Below are 18,760 nucleotides of genomic sequence, written 5' to 3'. Positions count from 1 at the left end.
ACTTGCATTTATATAGCACCTTTCACGGACTCAGGGCGTCCCATAGCCCTTTACACCCGATGAAGTACTTTTAGTAAGCACTTCAAATGCAGCAACTAATATGCGCACAGCAAGGTCCCACAAACAGCAATACGATAATGACCAGATCATTTGTTTTTTAGTGATGTTGGTTGAGGGATAAATATTTACCAGGACACAGGGGAGAACTCCCCCGCTGTTCTTCGAAATAGTACCACGGGATCTTTTACGTCCACCTGAGAGGGCCTCGGTTTAACGTCTCATCCAAAAAACAGCGCCTCCTACAGTGCAGAACTCTCCCAGTACTGAACTGGAGTGTCAGCCAAGATTTTGTGCTCAAGTCTCCAGGGTGGGACCTGAACCTTCTGACTCAGAGGTGAGAGTGCTACCACTGAGCCAAGGCTGACAGGCGTAGCTGGTATTCTGTCTCAGGATTACAGTGTAAGCAGGCTATTACTTTTTTTTAATTCGTTCATGGGATGTGGGCGTCGCTGGCGAGGCCGGCATTTATTGCCCATCCCTAATTGCCCTTGAGAAGGTGGTGGTGAGCCGCCTTCTTGAACCACTGCAGTCCGTGTGGTGAAGGTTCTCCCACAGTGCTGTTAGGAAGGGAGTTCCAGGATTTTGACCCAGCGACGATAAAAGAACGGCGATATATTTCCAAGTCGGGATGGTGTGTGACTTGGAGGGGAACGTGCAGGTGGTGTTGTTCTCATGTACCTGCTGCTCTTGTCCTTCTAGGTGGTAGAGGTCGCGGGTTTGGGAGGTGCTGTCGAAGAAGCCTTGGCGAGTTGCTGCAGCGCATCCTGTGGATGGTACACACTGCAGCCACTGTGTGCCGGTGGTGAAGGGAGTGAATGTTTAAGGTGGTGGATGGGGTGCCAATCAAGTGGGCTGTTTTGTCCTGGATGGTGTTGAGCTTCTTGAGTGTTGTTGGAGCTGCACTCATCCAGGCAAGTGGAGAGTATTCCATCATACTCCTGACTTGTGCCTTGTAGATGGTGGAAAGGCTTTGGGGAGTCAGAAGGTGAGTCACTCACCGCAGAATACCCAGCCTCTGACCTGCTGTTGTAGCCACAGTATTTATATGGCTGGTCCAGTTAAGTTTCTGGTCAATGGTGACCCCCAGGATGTTGATGGTGGGGGATTTGGCGATGGTAATGCCGTTGAATGTCATGGGGAGGTGGTTAGACTCTCTCTTGTTGGAGATGATGTGGAGATGCCGGTGATGGACTGGGGTTGACAATTGTAAACAATTTTACAACACCAAGTTATAGTCCAGCAATTTTATTTTAAATTCACAAGCTTTCGGAGATTTTCTCCTTCCTCAGGCAAATGTTTCAAGATCTCCTTGAAGCCTACGCATTTATACATATTGAACAATAATAAATGGTGTTTACAGACTGCCCCTGCAACTGCCCGTTGCCAAGGCAATCACCGTGTTCAGACAGAGAGGTGTTACCTGCAGAACCTCCGAATACACATTCAATAAAAAAACAAACAGGGAAAAAAAAACAGAGAAAAAAAAACAGAGAGAGGCAGAAACATCCGGAAGGCAGAGAGAGCCAGCAAATGACCCATTATATTAAAAACAGATAACATTTGTTCGCTGGTGGGGTAACGTGTAGCGTGACATGAACCCAAGATCCCGGTTGAGGCCGTCCTCATGGGTGCGGAACTTGGCTATCAATTTCTGCTCGACGATTTTGCGTTGTCGTGTGTCTCGAAGGCCGCCTTGGAGTACGCTTACCCGAAGGTCGGTGGATGAATGTCCATGACTGCTGAAGTGTTCCCCGACTGGGAGGGAACCCTCCTGTTTGGCGATTGTTGCGCGGTGTCCGTTCATCCGTTGTCGCAGCGTCTGCATGGTCTCGCCAATGTACCATGCTCTGGGGCATCCTTTCCTGCAACGTATGAGGTAGACAACGTTGGCTGAGTCACAGGAGTATGAACCATGCACCTGGTGGGTGGTGTCATCTCGTGTGATGGTGGTATCTGTGTCGATGATCTGGCATGTCTTGCAGAGGTTACCGTGGCAGGGTTGTGTGGCGTCGTGGACGCTGTTCTCTTGAAAGCTAGGTAGTTTGCTGCGAACGATGGTCTGTTTGAGGTTGGGTGGCTGTTTAAAGGCGAGTAGTGGAGGTGTGGGGATGGCCATAGCGAGGTGTTTGTCCTCATTGATGACATGTTGAAGGCTGCGGAGAACATGGCGTAGTTTCTCCGCTCCGGGGAAGTACTGGACGACAAAGGGTACTCTGTTGGTTGCGTCCCGTGTTAGTCTCCTGAGGAGGTCTATGCGATTTTTTGCTGTGGCCCGTCGGAACTGTCGATCGATGAGTCGAGCGTCATATCCCGTTCTTACTAGGGCGTCTTTCAGCGTCTGTAGGTGTCCATCGCGTTCCTCCTCGTCTGAGCAGACCCTGTGTATTCGCAGGGCCTGTCCATAGGGGATGGCCTCTTTGACGTGGTTAGGGTGGAAGCTGGAAAAGTGGAGCATCGTGAGGTTGTCCGTGGGCTTGTGGTCTTTCTTGGACACACGAATCTCCATCAAAGACGGGCACCTCAGCACCTCACTCTACCGCAAGCCCACGGACAACCTCACGATGCTCCACTTTTCCAGCTTCCACCCTAACCACGTCAAAGAGGCCATCCCCTATGGACAGGCCCTGCGAATACACAGGGTCTGCTCAGACGAGGAGGAACGCGATGGACACCTACAGACGCTGAAAGACGCCCTAGTAAGAACGGGATATGACGCTCGACTCATCGATCGACAGTTCCGACGGGCCACAGCAAAAAATCGCATAGACCTCCTCAGGAGACTAACACGGGACGCAACCAACAGAGTACCCTTTGTCGTCCAGTACTTCCCCGGAGCGGAGAAACTACGCCATGTTCTCCGCAGCCTTCAACATGTCATCAATGAGGACAAACACCTCGCTATGGCCATCCCCACACCTCCACTACTCGCCTTTAAACAGCCACCCAACCTCAAACAGACCATCGTTCGCAGCAAACTACCTAGCTTTCAAGAGAACAGCGTCCACGACGCCACACAACCCTGCCACGGTAACCTCTGCAAGACATGCCAGATCATCGACACAGATACCACCATCACACGAGATGACACCACCCACCAGGTGCATGGTTCATACTCCTGTGACTCAGCCAACGTTGTCTACCTCATACGTTGCAGGAAAGGATGCCCCAGAGCATGGTACATTGGCGAGACCATGCAGACGCTGCGACAACGGATGAACGGACACCGCGCAACAATCGCCAAACAGGAGGGTTCCCTCCCAGTCGGGGAACACTTCAGCAGTCATGGACATTCATCCACCGACCTTCGGGTAAGCGTACTCCAAGGCGGCCTTCGAGACACACGACAACGCAAAATCGTCGAGCAGAAATTGATAGCCAAGTTCCGCACCCATGAGGACGGCCTCAACCGGGATCTTGGGTTCATGTCACGCTACACGTTACCCCACCAGCGAACAAATGTTATCTGTTTTTAATATAATGGGTCATTTGCTGGCTCTCTCTGCCTTCCGGATGTTTCTGCCTCTCTCTGTTTTTTTTTCTCTGTTTTTTTTTCCCTGTTTGTTTTTTTATTGAATGTGTATTCGGAGGTTCTGCAGGTAACACCTCTCTGTCTGAACACGGTGATTGCCTTGGCAACGGGCAGTTGCAGGGGCAGTCTGTAAACACCATTTATTATTGTTCAATATGTATAAATGCGTAGGCTTCAAGGAGATCTTGAAACATTTGCCTGAGGAAGGAGAAAATCTCCGAAAGCTTGTGAATTTAAAATAAAATTGCTGGACTATAACTTGGTGTTGTAAAATTGTTTACAATTGTTGGAGATGGTCATTGCCTGGCACTTGTCTGGCGCGAATGTTACTTGCCACTTATCAGCCCAAGCCTGGATGTTGTCCAGGTCTTGCTGCATGCGGGCTCGGACTGCTTCATTATCTGGGGGGTTGCGAATGGAACTGAACATTGTGGAATCATCAGCGAACATCCCCATTTCTGACCTCATGATGGAGGGAAGGTCATTGATGAAGCAGCTGAAGATGGTTGGGCCTAGGACACTGCCTTGAGGAACTCCTGCAGCAATGTCTTGGGGCTGAGATGATTGGTCTCCAACAATCTCCACCATCTTCCTTTGTGCTAGGTATGACTCCAGCCACTGGAGAGTTTTCCCCCTGATTCCCATTGACTTCAGTTTTACTAGGGCTCCTTGGTGCCACACTCGGTCAAATGCTGCCTTGATGTCAAGGACAGTCACTCTCACCTCACCTCTGGAATTCAGCTCTTTTGTCCATGTTTGGACCAAGGCTGTAATGAGGTCTGGAGCTGAGTGGTCCTGGCGGAACCCAAACTGAGCATCGATGAGTAGGTTATTGGTAAGTGCTGCTTGATAGCACTGTCGACGACACCTTCCATCACTTTGCTGATGATTGAGAGTAGACTGATGGGGTGGTAATTGGCCGGATTGGATTTGTCCTGCTTTTTGTGGACAGGACATACCTGGGCAATTTTCCACATTGTCGGGTAGATGCCAGTGTTGTAGCTGTACTGGAACAGCTTGGCTCGAGGCGCAGCTAGTTCTGGAGCACAAGTCTTCAGCACTGCAGCCGGGATGTTGTCAGGGCTCATAGCCTTTGCTGTATCCAGTGCACTCAGCCGTTTCTTGATATCACGTGGAGTGAATCGAATTGGCTGAAGACTGGCTTCTATGATGATGGGGATATCGGGAGGCGGCCGAGATGGATCATCCACTCCGCACTTCTGGCTGAAGATGGTTGCAAACGCTTCAGCCTTGTCTTTTGCACTCACGTGCTAGACTCCGCCGTCGTTGAGGATGGGGATGTTTACAGAGCCTCCACCTCCCGTTAGTTGTTTAATTGTCCACCACCATTCACGACTGGATGTGGCAGGACTGCAGAGCTTTGATCTGATCCGTTGGTTGTGGAATCGCTTAGCTCTGTCTATAGCATGTTACTTCCACTGTTTAACACATATGTAGTCCTGAGTTGCAGCTTCACCAGGTTGGCACCTCATTTTTAGGTCGGCCTGGTGCTGCTTCTGGCATGCTCTTCTACACTCCTCATTGAGTCAGGGTTGATCCTCTGGCTTGTTGGTAATGGTAGAGTGAGGAATATGCCGGGCCATGAGGTTACAGATTGTGCTGGAATACAATTCTGCTGCTGCTGAATGGCCCACAGCACCTCATGGATGCCCAGTTTTGAGCTGCTAGATCTGTTCTGAATCTATCCCATTTAGCACAGTACTAGTGCCACACAACACGTTGGATGGTGTCCTCAGTGCGAAGACGAGACTTCATCTCCACGAGGCCTGTGCGGTGGTCACTCCTACCAATACTGTCATGGACAGGTAGATTGGTGAGGACGAGGTCAAGTAAGTTTTTCCCTCGTGTTGGTTCGCTCACCACCTGCAGCAGGCCCAGTCTGGCAGTTATTTGCTTTAGGACTCGGCCAGCTCGGTCAATAGTGGTGCTACCGAGCCACTCTTGATGATGGACATTGAAGTCCCCCACCCAGAGTACATTCTGTGCTCTTGCTACCCTCAGCGCTTCCTCCAAGTGGTGTTCAACATGGAGGAGGACTGATTCATCAGCTGAGGGAGGGCGGTAGATGGTAATCAGCAGGAGGTTTCCTTGCCCATGTTTGACCTGATGCCATGAGATTTCATGGGGTCCAGAGTCAATGTTGAGGACTCCCAGGGCCACTCCCTCCTGACTGTATATCACAGTACCGCCACCTCTGGTGGGTCTGTCCTGCCGGTGGGACAGGACATACCCAGGGATGGTGATGGAAGAATCTGGGACATTGGCTAAAAAGTATGATTCTGTGAGTATGGCTATGTCAGGCTGTTGCTGGACTAGTCTGTGGGACAGCTCTCCCAATTTAGGCACTAGTCCCCAGATGTTAGTGAGGAGGACTTTGCAGGGTTGACTGGGCTTGGTTTGCCTTTGCCTAGTGGTCCGATGCCGGGTAGTCCGTCCGGTTTTATTCTTATTGTGACTTTTTTTAGCGAGATTTTACAACTGAGTGGCTTGCTAGGCCATTTCAGAGGGCAATTAAGAATCAACCACATTGCTGTGGGTCTGGAGTCACATATAGGCCAGACCGGGTAAGGACGGCAGGTTTCCTTCCCTAAAGGCCATTAGTGAACTAGATGGGTTTTTACGACGATCGGGTAGTTTCATGGCCACCATTACTGTTACTAGTATTTTAATTCCAGATTTTACTTAATTAATTGAATTTAAATTCCCCAGCTGCCGTGGCGGGATTTGAACTCATGACTCCGGATTACAAGTCCAGTAACAAAACCACTATGCTACCGTACCAATGTTCTTAATTGTAGAGAAACACGTTATGAAATAAAGATTTCTTTTAAAAATCACAGTTTAAGTTATTTGTTTGATTTTATTTTTCAGGTAAATGGTTCGTAAGCACTGGGAAGGACAACCTCCTGAATGCATGGAGGACTCCATATGGAGCCAGTATATTCCAGGTACTGATTGATTGTTTGGGGGTTAAATTCGATAACTCCCGAATCCGGGCATGGGGGTAGCAGTGTGTGATTAACCCCGTGCCTGGTCGTTGAGATGCAGGCAGCACGTGGTCATTTACCTGATATCTGCGAGCAGCCAGGCCTAGCTGCGATGTTGAGTGGCTGCTCACCAGCCCGGGGCGGGGGGGAGGGGGCGGCCCTGATAGCACGCAAGTGGCTAGCAGCACTTAAAGGCAGCTTGCACCTCTTATTTGCAAAATATAAGATATGGGTCCGCACGGAGATCAAACATCGTACACGTAAAACACGGAGGTCCCGTCCCCATGTTTACAAACAATTGAGTTATGTTAAAACATTGAATAAAGGTTGCGCACTACTAAATCCCTCATCCTCCAATCTGCACACCAGACCCCACCAATCTGCCGATATGAGTTTGTACCAGGCCTGCATGCGTACACCAAGGTTCTCTGCTGATGCACGAGAGGTCTTGGTGCAAGCGGTACTCCAAAGAAGGAGCTTCCTATATCCGCAGTGGGGCAAGAGACCCTCCAGATATATGCACAAGATGCAGTAGGGGATGAATTCAATACCAGGTGCAAAGCACCACAAAGTTCAATGCTTTGACACGAGTGGTCAAGATGAGTGAGGTCAACTGTCAAATGGCATCTCCTACCAACTGCACCACTAGCCTCATCCACTGCTCCATGTACTACACCCGCCCATCACCCACCTACCAACAAACTCTTTCAATCAGTACTCAACTCTTCCAATCAGATGTTTCATCTCACCCTCACATATTACCGCACACCCACAACTCACAGGTCACACACACTGGCAGCTATTCAACCATGACAGGCACATCACCCAAACATCCTGCAGGACACTCACCAACACACGTCCCACTTTCTTGCAGGAGAAGGTGGTGCATAACAGTGGTATTGGCTCCATGGAACATGAACCTGCTGTCCTCTCTCAGGATGACAGCATTCCTGTCCCCCCCCTGCCACTCCACCAGTGCCCTTGCTGTTGCCTGTCAGCTAGCCAGCCCACTCCCTGTAGAGTGTTGAAACTTTATTATAGGAACATAGGAAGATAGGATCAAGAGTAGGCCATTTAGCCCCTCGAGCCTGTTCTGTCATTCAATGAGATCATGGTTGAGCTACGACCTAACTCCGTATAACCGCCTTAACCAAAGGTATTAAGGGATATGGGGCTAACAAAAATCTATCAATCTCAGATTTAAAATTAACAATTGAGCTAGCATCAACTGCCTTTTGCAGATGAGAATTCCAAACTTCTACCAACCTCTGCATGTAGAAGCATTTCCTAACTTCATTCCTTCAAGTCCTGGCTGTAATTTTTAGGCTCTGTCCCCTCGTCCCAGTATTCAAGTATAGGAGACCTCCGAAAACAGGTACAAATGCATCAGCAGCCTGGAGCAATAATCCAGCAACTAATCTGTAAATCCTGCATGATCCCTTTAAATAGCACTGGTGGGGGGAGGGGTCCTCCATGCTGTTTACGACTTGTTCAGCTATACGAGGTTAGGACAGTGCGTTGGCCGGAGTGTTGCGTTCCAAAATCGTATCTGTCCCTTTAAATCAGCGTTGCGCACTGATCTAATGCATAGTCTCCTTACTTTACGTGATGCCGGCATTTGTTAACTGCGCGTGCACAAACGTCTTTACCACGATGGCGTCCGGCGCATGTTACGCTAGAAGTGTGCACGTGCATTCCGGATGCCATTTTGGATCCTTAGGAGGCCGCGTGGTGCCTACAGAACGGGCGCTACACGGCCTAATTTATAGCCCCTTGTATTTGAGTTACTCACAAATATTGAGGGCCACAGTTTTAACCATGCTCTTTGCTTGAGGGCCGCTCTCAGAAATGCTCCATGTTGTCCTGTGGATTGATGAGACGAAGATCTGTGCATGTGATTCTTCACATGGTCAACTCTTGATTTCAATCGTGCTACCTTCCAGTATTGCCAATTGGTCTTTTCAGTTGATGGTGGGCGAGCCCAGTCTCTATCTGCCCTACTGCTGTCCTAATGCTAACAGCAACAGAAGGGAACAGAACTGAGTCTCAACTCCATTAACAGCCCCACAGTCAAGTCAGCCATGAAAATAGGCCTAGAAACACATGGAGTAGAAGGTCTACTAAGAATAGCGAATAAGGGTGAAGTGGACCTGCAAACTGTTTTAAGTACCACAGTTCGAAACAGCTAATTTAAGAATTAAAGAAACACCACACTTTATACAGCACTTATCCTTCAAAACTATATTCTTGACAAGTGCCTATAAAACAAAATAAAAATGACTGATTTGTTGCAGTCAGCATTCCTTGGCTACAATACCAAGATCACGACTCACAATAATTGGAATTGTGGGCGTCAACCTGGCACTTCATGTTACAGGATATTGGCCTGGAGGAGAGCCAGAATCATGAAGCAGGAGAGAAAAAAATAATAATGATGAGTCAGCACCATCGGCTGTTATTTTTAATTGTACAAGTTCCAGAGTTCAATCAGAGCTATTTACCAGTGCCCACTGGGCAATACCAGTCCCATGACCAGTTGGGTTTGAAACTATCTGTGGTTAGAAAGGAAATATGGAAAACTGAGAGCAAAGGGGACATGGACTCGAGCTCAGTCGCTGGAAGGTGAACGGACGGTTTTGATTTAACCATAGAGAGGGTGTTGAATGTGTAGAACAGACTGCCCATGGAGGTGATAATGCTGGCAGCTGGAAGAGATAACTGGACAGAAATTTAGTAGAGAAAGTATTGGGTTTGAGGGATTGAGGTTTGGCCAAAAGAATATAGTTTTGAAGGATAAGTGTGGTGTTTCTTTAATTCTTAAATTGGATGTTTTGAACTGTGGTACTTAAAACAGTTTAGAGGCCCACTTCACCCTTATTCGCTATTCTTAGTAGACCTTCTGCTCCATGTGTTTCTAGGCCTACTTTCATGGCTTACTTGACTGTCAGCATTAGGAGAGCAGTAGGGCAGATAGAGACTGGGCTAGCCCTCCATCAACTGAAAGGACCAATTGGCAATACTGGAAGGTAGCACGATTGAAATCAAGAGTTGACCATGTGGAGAATCACATGCACAGATCTTCATCTCATCAATCCACAGGACATTCTCACAACAGTGGAATTGGGCCACCTTAGCTCAAGTATATCTCTGTCCCCAATCTCATCACTCATTTTGGATAACCCAATAGCAATGGTAGCCCAAATTTTGCTAATCTAACATGGAACATGGAAACGAATGATTTTAACGACTAGTGGTTTGCCAGCAGGAAACTGCGCAGGCGAGTTAATTTCCCGCCCGCCCTCAAAGATTTAGCCAATTCGTGGCCTCTCCTGCCCTGAGTTGGCCTGGGGGGGAAAGCTGCAGCGGCTTCCCTGCCCAGGCCTGAGTTAAAACGGTATATGGGAAGGAGGACCCAGGGTGTCCCTGCTGCCTGCTCAAGAGAGCAGGTTAAAATCGTAGCTGGGTGGGTGGGGTTAAAATCACTTTGCTGAGTTGGGATGGGAGGACTGCAAGTGGCTTCAGTAGCCCTGCTTCAGACAGAAGAGAATTGGCCAGTGTGCCTAGTCCTGATTGCTCTCCGGTGGCTCCCCGCCACCAATCTTTCCGTAGCCTTTGAATACTCTCACTGCTCAGACTCGCACATCAAGAACGAGCACTTGGGCAAAGTACCAGAGGTGGAGGGCACTGCACCAGAGGTGGAGGGCACTGCCCCACTTGGAGTTGGTGCTTTCAGGAGAAGGTGGCAAGAAATGTGGGGGCTGAGGGGTGGAAATACCCTTCAAAAAAATGGAAATGTGGTTTACATGCACAGACACTAATAATGTTTTTCACAACCGAGTTACTGATAACATATTTGATGTGTTTTTTTGTTTAAAGTCAAAGGAATCATCCTCGGTGCTGAGCTGTGACATTTCAGTGGACGACAAATACATTGTTACTGGCTCAGGCGATAAGAAGGCTACAGTCTATGAAGTGATTTACTGAGCAGCAATCCTCAGCCAGCAAGAAACCTAAAGGGACACCAAGCTGTTAAAGGACATTGGATTTAACTCGGGACAAGTTAAGGACGACAGCTACTGCCAAAGCAGACTGCATTTGTACTGTTAAAGCTGCAATATACTATAGAGCGAAGTCTTCAGATATACTTAGGCAAAAAAAAGAGACACACCTGGGTCATTCGTCTTGTTTATACAACATAGTGAATTGTAATTGTGAAAAATGTACATATTTTTGAAAGAAAGATTGTTTCGCGATGGATTGTGTAGCCACAGAATCATCATTCATCGATGAAGTCCTTTCTTTTATACTGTCTTTACCTTCAGGAAGCAGGGCTCCTGCTGACAGCCTTGTACTTAATATTGTTTGACCACATCTAACACTGTATAAGGGACAAATGCACTATGTAGAACTACTTTGTGATTTAAGCAACATAGTCTCTACGTGGAGCGTTGAAAGTTATTGTCCCAAGTAGCATTTCTAATTTTAGCATTGGTTTCTTTTTTCCGTTTCATTAAACTTGTGCTACACACACCTGTGCAGGGCACTGCGCTAGAAGGCATTACCAAAGGGATAAAAGTTGTTATTTAACTCCAAAACTCGTACTGTGATCACTTTTCATCTTGTCTCCACCCAGTCACCATTCACGATGACGTCGCTCTGGCTTGCAATGGAATAAGGGTTGTAGGAAAGGCTGCTCCATGGTAATTGTACTTCACCTCAACCAACAGGAGGCAGCCATTGACGTGAATGTGTCATTTCCCTCCTATTCCACCGCCAGTGAGGATACCCTCAACACCAGCGCAGCCAAGAATCAACTGAACCGTTTGGAACCCAATGGAGTCAAACTCAAATGTCACTCACCATTGCTAACCGCCCGTATTTAATTAGTGCGAGTGAGATCTGTGTCCTCCGCTTTCTCACTTCGTAGAAAATTTGAATTCTGTGAACGTCACTCTTTATTTCCTGGAGCATTACTTTGTGTAGAATGGTGCTTCACAGGAACAGATGCTGAAGTGCTGTTCCAAGAGAATTGGGATCAATGCATCATCACAGCGAGGGACCCTGTGGATCACAAGAAGTGAGTACGAGCCTGTGCCGAGCCGGGGGGAGGAAGACCGGCGAAGCAGTGCCCTCCCTCGTGTGTGACGCAAAGACATAGGTTAAGGAAAGGTGAACGGAGAGATTGAGCGTGTGATGTACTATAATATATTGCAGCTTAAAAAGTTTTTGCACATAAATGTGCATTTCAAGAACAAGCTTATCTTTTGTACAGGTCTATGTAAGTGAGTGACTGTAGAATTCTGCTGTATAGTAAGTAAAAACAAAAAAGCCCATTAAACATGCACTGCTCTGCACATCACTGTACCTGGTTTTTTTTTTTGAGTGTTCCATGACTGCAGTAATAGCTAGAAAGATACCAAGTTTAAAAAGGAACTCACATTCATTATTTTATTTATATTATTAGTGATTCAAACAAACTCTCTTAATAGTGATACTTAGGTTAAAAATTGAGAATCAATTGGTCAGTTTTGGAAGGGCCAGTTTGTGAAGTGGACATTACAATATAGTTGTCTAAATGGATGTATACACCCAAATAATATTCTAGGTGTGTTTACAGACATGTACGTTTGTGGACTCACATAACCCATTCAAGTGAGTAGATATCATCTGTGAAATGGGTTCTGCTCCTTATATACATATGCCTACGGTCGTCATCATGGGCATTGACTTAGGGGAAGTTGGAGAAACAACTGTTGCAGTGTGAGTGACAGAGTCCCCTCCTCCCTTCCCCCAGATTGGAGACAATTACCTTTGTAGATCCTGGGATTGGGAGGGGGGGTGGTGGGAATTGAGAATCTGAGAGTGGCCTTTTAGTATTTGATATTTGAACTTGGAGGAGAGACTGGGGGGAAAGAGACCGTCTCTGAACAGGGGCACTGGAGGGAGCATAGTATCTGAGAACTAGGTCTGGAGTGCCTCTGAACAGGTCATGGGGTGTTGGGGCATGGAAGTGACTGTGTGCTTTCAGGAAATGATGGAGCTGTTGAAAACTCAAATGTCACTGTTCAAGATTAAAAATCTATCAATTGTGAAACATAAAAAGTGTTTAAAATGAACCAACGTGTACCAATTTTAATGTCAAAATACAACATTTTCCAAGAGAGCCTATTCCTGGCCACTGCCCTTAGAAATACACCACCAGTCAGCATGCACACTGAAGGGAGTCACGAATGTACACAATGGTATATTAGCTGTCTACAGTCCTGACTAATTTTAAAAGAAACTCATTAAAACTAACTTTTCCCCCACACAGCAATAGATTGCTGCTACAGAGAAGAAAAAAAATGAAAATATAAATCATTCCCAAATTAGAAGAGTAGTTTTGAATAAAATTCAGCAATTCTTTCAAGATTAAAAAAAATGCAATGCAATGCCCGTGTTCAGTGTAGATTCCAAAATACTAGAAAATGCACAAAAAAGTCTGAAAAATCATTTATTTCCTGGGAGGGGCAGCCTTTCCTTCCCCCTCCCTCCCCATGGACAATACATTTGCTTAAGAAAGAACGAACTTGCATTTAGCTAGCACCTTTCATGTCCCACAGCGCTTCTCAGTCAATTAACTACTTTTTCTGTTGTTACATCGGCAAACCTGGCAGCGAGGTCACCCAAACAATAAGATAAATCACAGGTCAACCTGTTCTGATGGTGCTGGTTGAAGGAGAAACTGGGAGAACTCCCCCCGCTCTTCAAAAAGTGCCACGGGATCTTTGACGTCCACCGAAACAGGTGGAAGGGGCCTCGGTTTAACGGCTCATCCAAAAGATGGCATCTGCAACAATGCATCACTCGCTCGGTACTGTATTGAGGTGTCAGGTTTCATTATGAGCTCAAGTCTTGCTGTGGTGTTTGAACCCACAACCTGCAGGAGGACAACGTGGGACCCGTGAGCCAAACTGGGCACTGTTCTCCCCATGATATGGAGAACGTCCGTCCATCTATCTAGCTCCAGCCTAAGTTACTAAGCCTGTGTAACCTACTTGTTTTCACACATCACAGACTTATAACCAGCACCCAGTCTTGAGTGATCAACTTTTTCAGGCCTACCAGCTTTTTTGAAAGTTGGTTAACATTTGTTAAGTTTTCTAGGTTGCCACATATATTTTTGTGTCACTCAAGTGCAGTAGACGAGAAATTCCACAAGCCTAATTAAATAGACATAATAAAAATACAGATATCACATACAAAATAGTTTATTGGGATTTTAAAGGAATAAACTACAAATTCATCCCAAACCGGGACGCAAAAGCATGAAACCTGGAAGGGTTTTGGACATTACAAATCACCATTTTGGGCAACAAAAAAAACAAACTTGTGTGTCACAGAAGAATTTAGCAATTTCTTTCCTCCGTGAGAAAGGCTCGAGGCACAGTTACCAACCAAAGAGAATATACAAGTTGATAATTAGGGCACACTTAATGTATACAGTCATTCATTTTAACTGTGGAGGCAAAAAAAATGTATACAACCTTCTTGCATTGCAGACATCGATAATATAAAGACGAATTGACTCAACCGAGGTACTGACCATCTGCCCGGGGGCCTGAACTGGCCAGAGCTGGTGCTGACCTCAGCAGGCTCTTTGCTGGAGACTTTACTGGGAGAGTGGTCTTCACAGTAACTTTGATGCTCACTGTCCATTGCTGTTGAGTGTGCCAGTCCCAGTAATTGAACTAGAAACATCCACATTTAGCTGAGAGGTGAATTGGCCAAAATGAGAAGGCCATGGCGGGGGCGGAGGGGAAAAAGAGATAAAGCAAGAAAGAGAGAGATATATTGATATATATATAGATACATACATATAATTTCAGTGGAACAGGGTTAGAAGTACGGCATAGCAAGACTGTTTGCAAACCCTGGATGGGTCAAACCAAACAGATTTAGTTGGCTTATGCTCTGCTACACAAGCTAGTCGACAGTTTTTCTCTCCCCCCACCCCCATCGCCCTCTTGGAGAAAAGAACCCAACTCAACACATCCTGAAGGCCCACAACTATGCCCAAGTTAGCCACTTCTCAGAGTAGCTGCACTCTTGGCCATTTTCCCAACAGGGCAAAAACCCAACATTAAGCGCGCATGTGTCTACGTGTTAAAAACAGTCACCAGCCTACCGACCATTTATTTTGGTCCATCTAGGAAATGCAAAGACTTATTGGAAACGGCATATGATAAAGTTGGGTGAGTGTTGACAGGACCATCTAAAGCCCCTTTGAACCCTCTACCACCACCACCAAAGCATTTGTTTGCGTTTTTTTTAAAAAAACAAACAGGTTGCAACATTCTATTAGTAAGATCCCATAGAACAATTTACCTTCACAAACCAGTGAAAACAGGGTTGGGTAAGTGCACTTCCAGGCTACAAGTGAGCCATGCAGACTAGGAAGGACCCAGTTCGATCGCTGGTCTGTGCTCAATTAGCTGATCTCAAACAGAGTGTTAGCAGTAGCACTGCAATTGACCTCAGGACTAATTAGATCGCGGTTCTTACTCCTGATCACCATCCAACGACTTCTGCTGGAAAGAAGTCAGGCAAAGACAAGACCTTGCATGGAGGTAATGTCCTCCCAATTCAGATGGTCTATGGGGGACATATAGTTCATGCTCACACAAAAGAATGGTGACTTGGGCAAAACATAGTGCATGTGGAACTGTACACAAGCACAGAGTCAGCTCCTTGAAGAACGATGGGTGGGTGGTAGTAGGGTGGGGGGCAGGCAGGAGACAAAGAAAATACTATTCCAATCATTGCTTTTAATGTTGTGGGTGGGGCAAGTAAGGAAGAGAAGACAAAGCATGTTAAATAGTAATATTACACCAATCACTCGCAAGCAGGGTGTCTGAACCAGACCCATCAGGCTAGAAAGTAAAAGCAGCCACCCTACCGCCTAGATATTAACAGGACAGGATGCTTCTTCTATAATAGACTGGATCTCTCATTACAATGGTTGCCCATTTGCTTTGAAAAGAAAAAATCGTCCAAAAATAAAGAAATCCAAAAGTGTTAAAAATAGAACATTAGGATTCCTTTCCGAATCCAAGCTGTGTTTGCAACAGCACCATTCAATCTTCCGTTATATTAACAAAATTATGCAATGGCTGCAGCCCTAGTTTATGAAACACAAGCAAAATAAATGTGTAGCTTCTAAACCCAAGTGGACACAGATGGACCATAATGGCTTGCGATCCTTCAGTTCAAATGACATGAATTGCATTTAGTTGTGCTGTGGACTGTAGACATCCACAGTTTGTTCACTAGCTCCCCAGCTGCTGGAGAGCAGTTGTACCCATGTGAGACAGATATACAAACTATTTTGGGTGAATGGAATAGAATGATGGTTTACACAGATTTTTTGTGTTCTAAAAACAATCTATTTCTTAACATCACATTTATGGTCTACTGCATTAAGTGCAATCCCTGTACTCTCCTCCTGCCACCCCAAAGATCTACCTATAACTTCCAAAAGATAGATCGCTCCATTGTCTATGTCCACACTGAGAGAAGTTTATTTGCACGATGGTGGAAATTACAGTCCTTGGCACGGATGAATGAACCATGCCAGTTGGTAAGTGATGATAAACTTTGAACCATGAATAGGCGAATAAAACCTGGAGCCAAAATGTCAAATCAGGGAACTCCTATATTTACATTTGAACGGTTGTCTATCAAAAGCTAACATATGAACAGGAGTTTTTGTTAGTGGGGGGGGTGGGGAAGGAAAGGAGAGCGAACATAGGTTTCATGTTTCTTGCTGTTCTATGAACGAACAGCACACCGTAAAAAGATGCATTTTTATAAATATGTTTTAAAGCTTAATTCATTGTGAAAATATTAGGACACAGAAGTTGTGTCACTGTAAAGACCACCTCAGATCCAGGGGCAGCATGCTGATGAGGAGTTACCACTGTCTTATTGAGCGGCTTCACGTTTCTCCCCAACAAATGGCCAAACCCACGGTGGAAAGTTACAGATAACAAAAAGGAACAATATTTTTTAAAAATGTACAATTAATGTGTTACCCTAAACATTAACATCATATCTGGAGTTAGCTGGACCGTGTAATCTTGAGTACAGAAACCTTTCCTCCTCAGGTGAGCATCCACCCCTTTGGTCTACTCATATATCCTCTTTTGTTAAAGCAAGTCAAAGTTAAATTTCAACATCCAAGTCAAGGCCACATCAGATAGTCTTCCAGTGAGGACGAGGACTCCATTAAACGTGATCCTTGGGCAATATGGTAAACTGATCCGGGTTCAAGGTCTCTTCTCAAGGTATCTGTTAAAGGCTCCCCAACCCCCCCCCTCGCAACCCCCCAGTAAAGAATTGAATTCTCAGTAAATTACTTCATACACCGTGGCTTTCTTGTCCCCTGAGCCAGTAACAACATATTGGTCGTCAACGGAGATGTCACAGCATAGCACAGACGATGATTCTTTGGACTGAAAAAAAGAAATAAAAATAAAAAAAAGTGATTACCAGCAATAAATAAATAAATAGAATGCAACAGAGGAACTCTAAAGCAGAGATGGAGTATTTGACAACAGTGTGGTTTAGCCAACTGAACAGCTAGCTCCCCTCTCCCCAAGGGGTCTCTCCTGAAGGCAACAACTCTGACTAGGGGATGGCTCCACGGGCACTGGCAGCCACCTGGCACCTCGCTGAAACACCCAATGTTCCCCATGTCTGAGCCTCGACAGTAAGCATCGTCAGGCTATTCATCCAAGGATGGCATCGTGTCAGAGCTGAAACCTGCCATCTACCCGCATGCCGTTTCCATCAGAAACCACTGAATGTGAATCAAGATTGGGTACTCTGCCCGATTTTTGCCCTCCCTAATCCAAAAGGTTGATGAGGCAAATTGCAGTCGTACAACTGTTCCTTCAGCTGAGATCAGCTAACCCAACACAGGCCATGGATCAAATCTGGGATCTTCTGGTGTGTACAGCTTAGTGCCATATGGAGCAGTGCACGTGCCACTCCCAACCAGGAGCCACAAACTAGCTTTTACTTACAATTCAGGGGAAAATTAATTTACACGTTACCCACCTCACTCCCATTATTCTCCCTGACTGCCATTCTGGAAGGTGGTGACTTATGCTCCTTGGTACCTCCTTTAAGTGGCTATTTTTTTTATTTGCAAGCCTGAACAAGTGTCAGCAAGCTATTCAACCAGTGGAGGAGCTAAACCTGTTCCGGCCCTCAATCGCTATCCATCTACTTTACGCAGATTGTGCTACACGAGGTAGGTAATGCCACAGCACCAGTGTGGACGTACAATCATCCTGGTGATTCCCGACAAAGAGAGCTTCTAATCTTAGCCTGGTTATTGTGGGAGGGGGAAGCAGAAGAGTAAGGGAGGAAATCAGTGAGTAAGGATAAAGCTTGGCACTTTGCTGGGGAAGGATATGTTAACCTAAGGGACACTTGCACATCTCTGCGATTTACAAGAGCAACATCAGCACAAAATGTCTGGTCAAACCTTTTACAAATAAGTATTTACCAAATTTTCTTGAAGATGGTGCCCCTTAAAGTGACAGCGCCCTCAAGTTTTTCTCTTCAATCCCTCACCATGTGCCACAAATCAATTGGCAAACATTTTCAACCAGGGCACACTGATGTAAATGGTATCAAAAATCAGGCATATGTTGCCCACTCCCAGTTAAAATGCCCTTTGTCGTCTTTTTCTTACCTGGAATATACTTGCTCCATACGGTACTCTCCATGCGTTTAGCAGGTTGTCTTTTCCAGTGCTTACAAACCATTTACCTGAAATGGACACGGAGAGTCAGCACACAAACAATTTAGCTTTGAACAGCAATAGTCCCTGCCTGCAGCCATTTTCAATTGAGCGTCTCAACATCAGAAGGCCCTTTGTGAACCACAGAATGAGTAACTCTGTATTTCTGTCCTCCCCCGGTTCTTTTGGTTTTTCCCGTTTAAAACCAATCACATCAGGGAACTGCCCGACAGGAGTTACTAAGCCCGACAGTATGAAGGAGTTGGTCGTCAGCAGAGATGGTCGTTAACCCAGGTCATTACAACACTGCATGTGTTCATTCACCTCCCTCGCACTGTCGAACCAAGTCATTTCTCCAAATTGTTTCCCCAA

General features: G+C 46.1%; 2 protein-coding genes across 9 annotated transcripts in view; one reads left to right on the top strand and one right to left on the bottom strand.

Moving 5' to 3' along the window:
- LOC137299553 (transducin-like enhancer protein 4) overlaps positions 1-11,951 on the top strand; it is a 184,924-nt gene extending 172,973 nt beyond the window's left edge. For all 7 annotated transcript variants that reach the window (XM_067968377.1, XM_067968375.1, XM_067968374.1 and 4 more), the window contains exons 19-20: positions 6,482-6,558; positions 10,474-11,951. In XM_067968377.1, coding sequence (XP_067824478.1) covers positions 6,482-6,558; positions 10,474-10,581 — 185 coding nt within the window. In that variant the 3' untranslated portion in view covers positions 10,582-11,951. The remainder of the gene's footprint in view (positions 1-6,481; positions 6,559-10,473) is intronic.
- Positions 11,952-13,831: 1,880 nt separating this feature from the next.
- The window catches only part of LOC137299552 (transducin-like enhancer protein 4), a 135,261-nt gene continuing 130,332 nt past the window's right edge, over positions 13,832-18,760 (bottom strand). For both annotated transcript variants that reach the window (XM_067968370.1, XM_067968371.1), the window contains 2 exons: positions 18,341-18,417; positions 13,832-17,090 (listed from right to left, as the gene is read on the bottom strand). In XM_067968370.1, coding sequence (XP_067824471.1) covers positions 16,983-17,090; positions 18,341-18,417 — 185 coding nt within the window. In that variant the 3' untranslated portion in view covers positions 13,832-16,982. The remainder of the gene's footprint in view (positions 17,091-18,340; positions 18,418-18,760) is intronic.

This window comes from Heptranchias perlo, chromosome 29, assembly GCF_035084215.1.
Source record: "Heptranchias perlo isolate sHepPer1 chromosome 29, sHepPer1.hap1, whole genome shotgun sequence".
NCBI lineage: Eukaryota > Metazoa > Chordata > Chondrichthyes > Hexanchiformes > Hexanchidae > Heptranchias > Heptranchias perlo.
The sequence above is the reverse complement of the archived record's forward strand: the minus strand, read 5'-3'. Positions and strand labels throughout refer to the sequence as shown.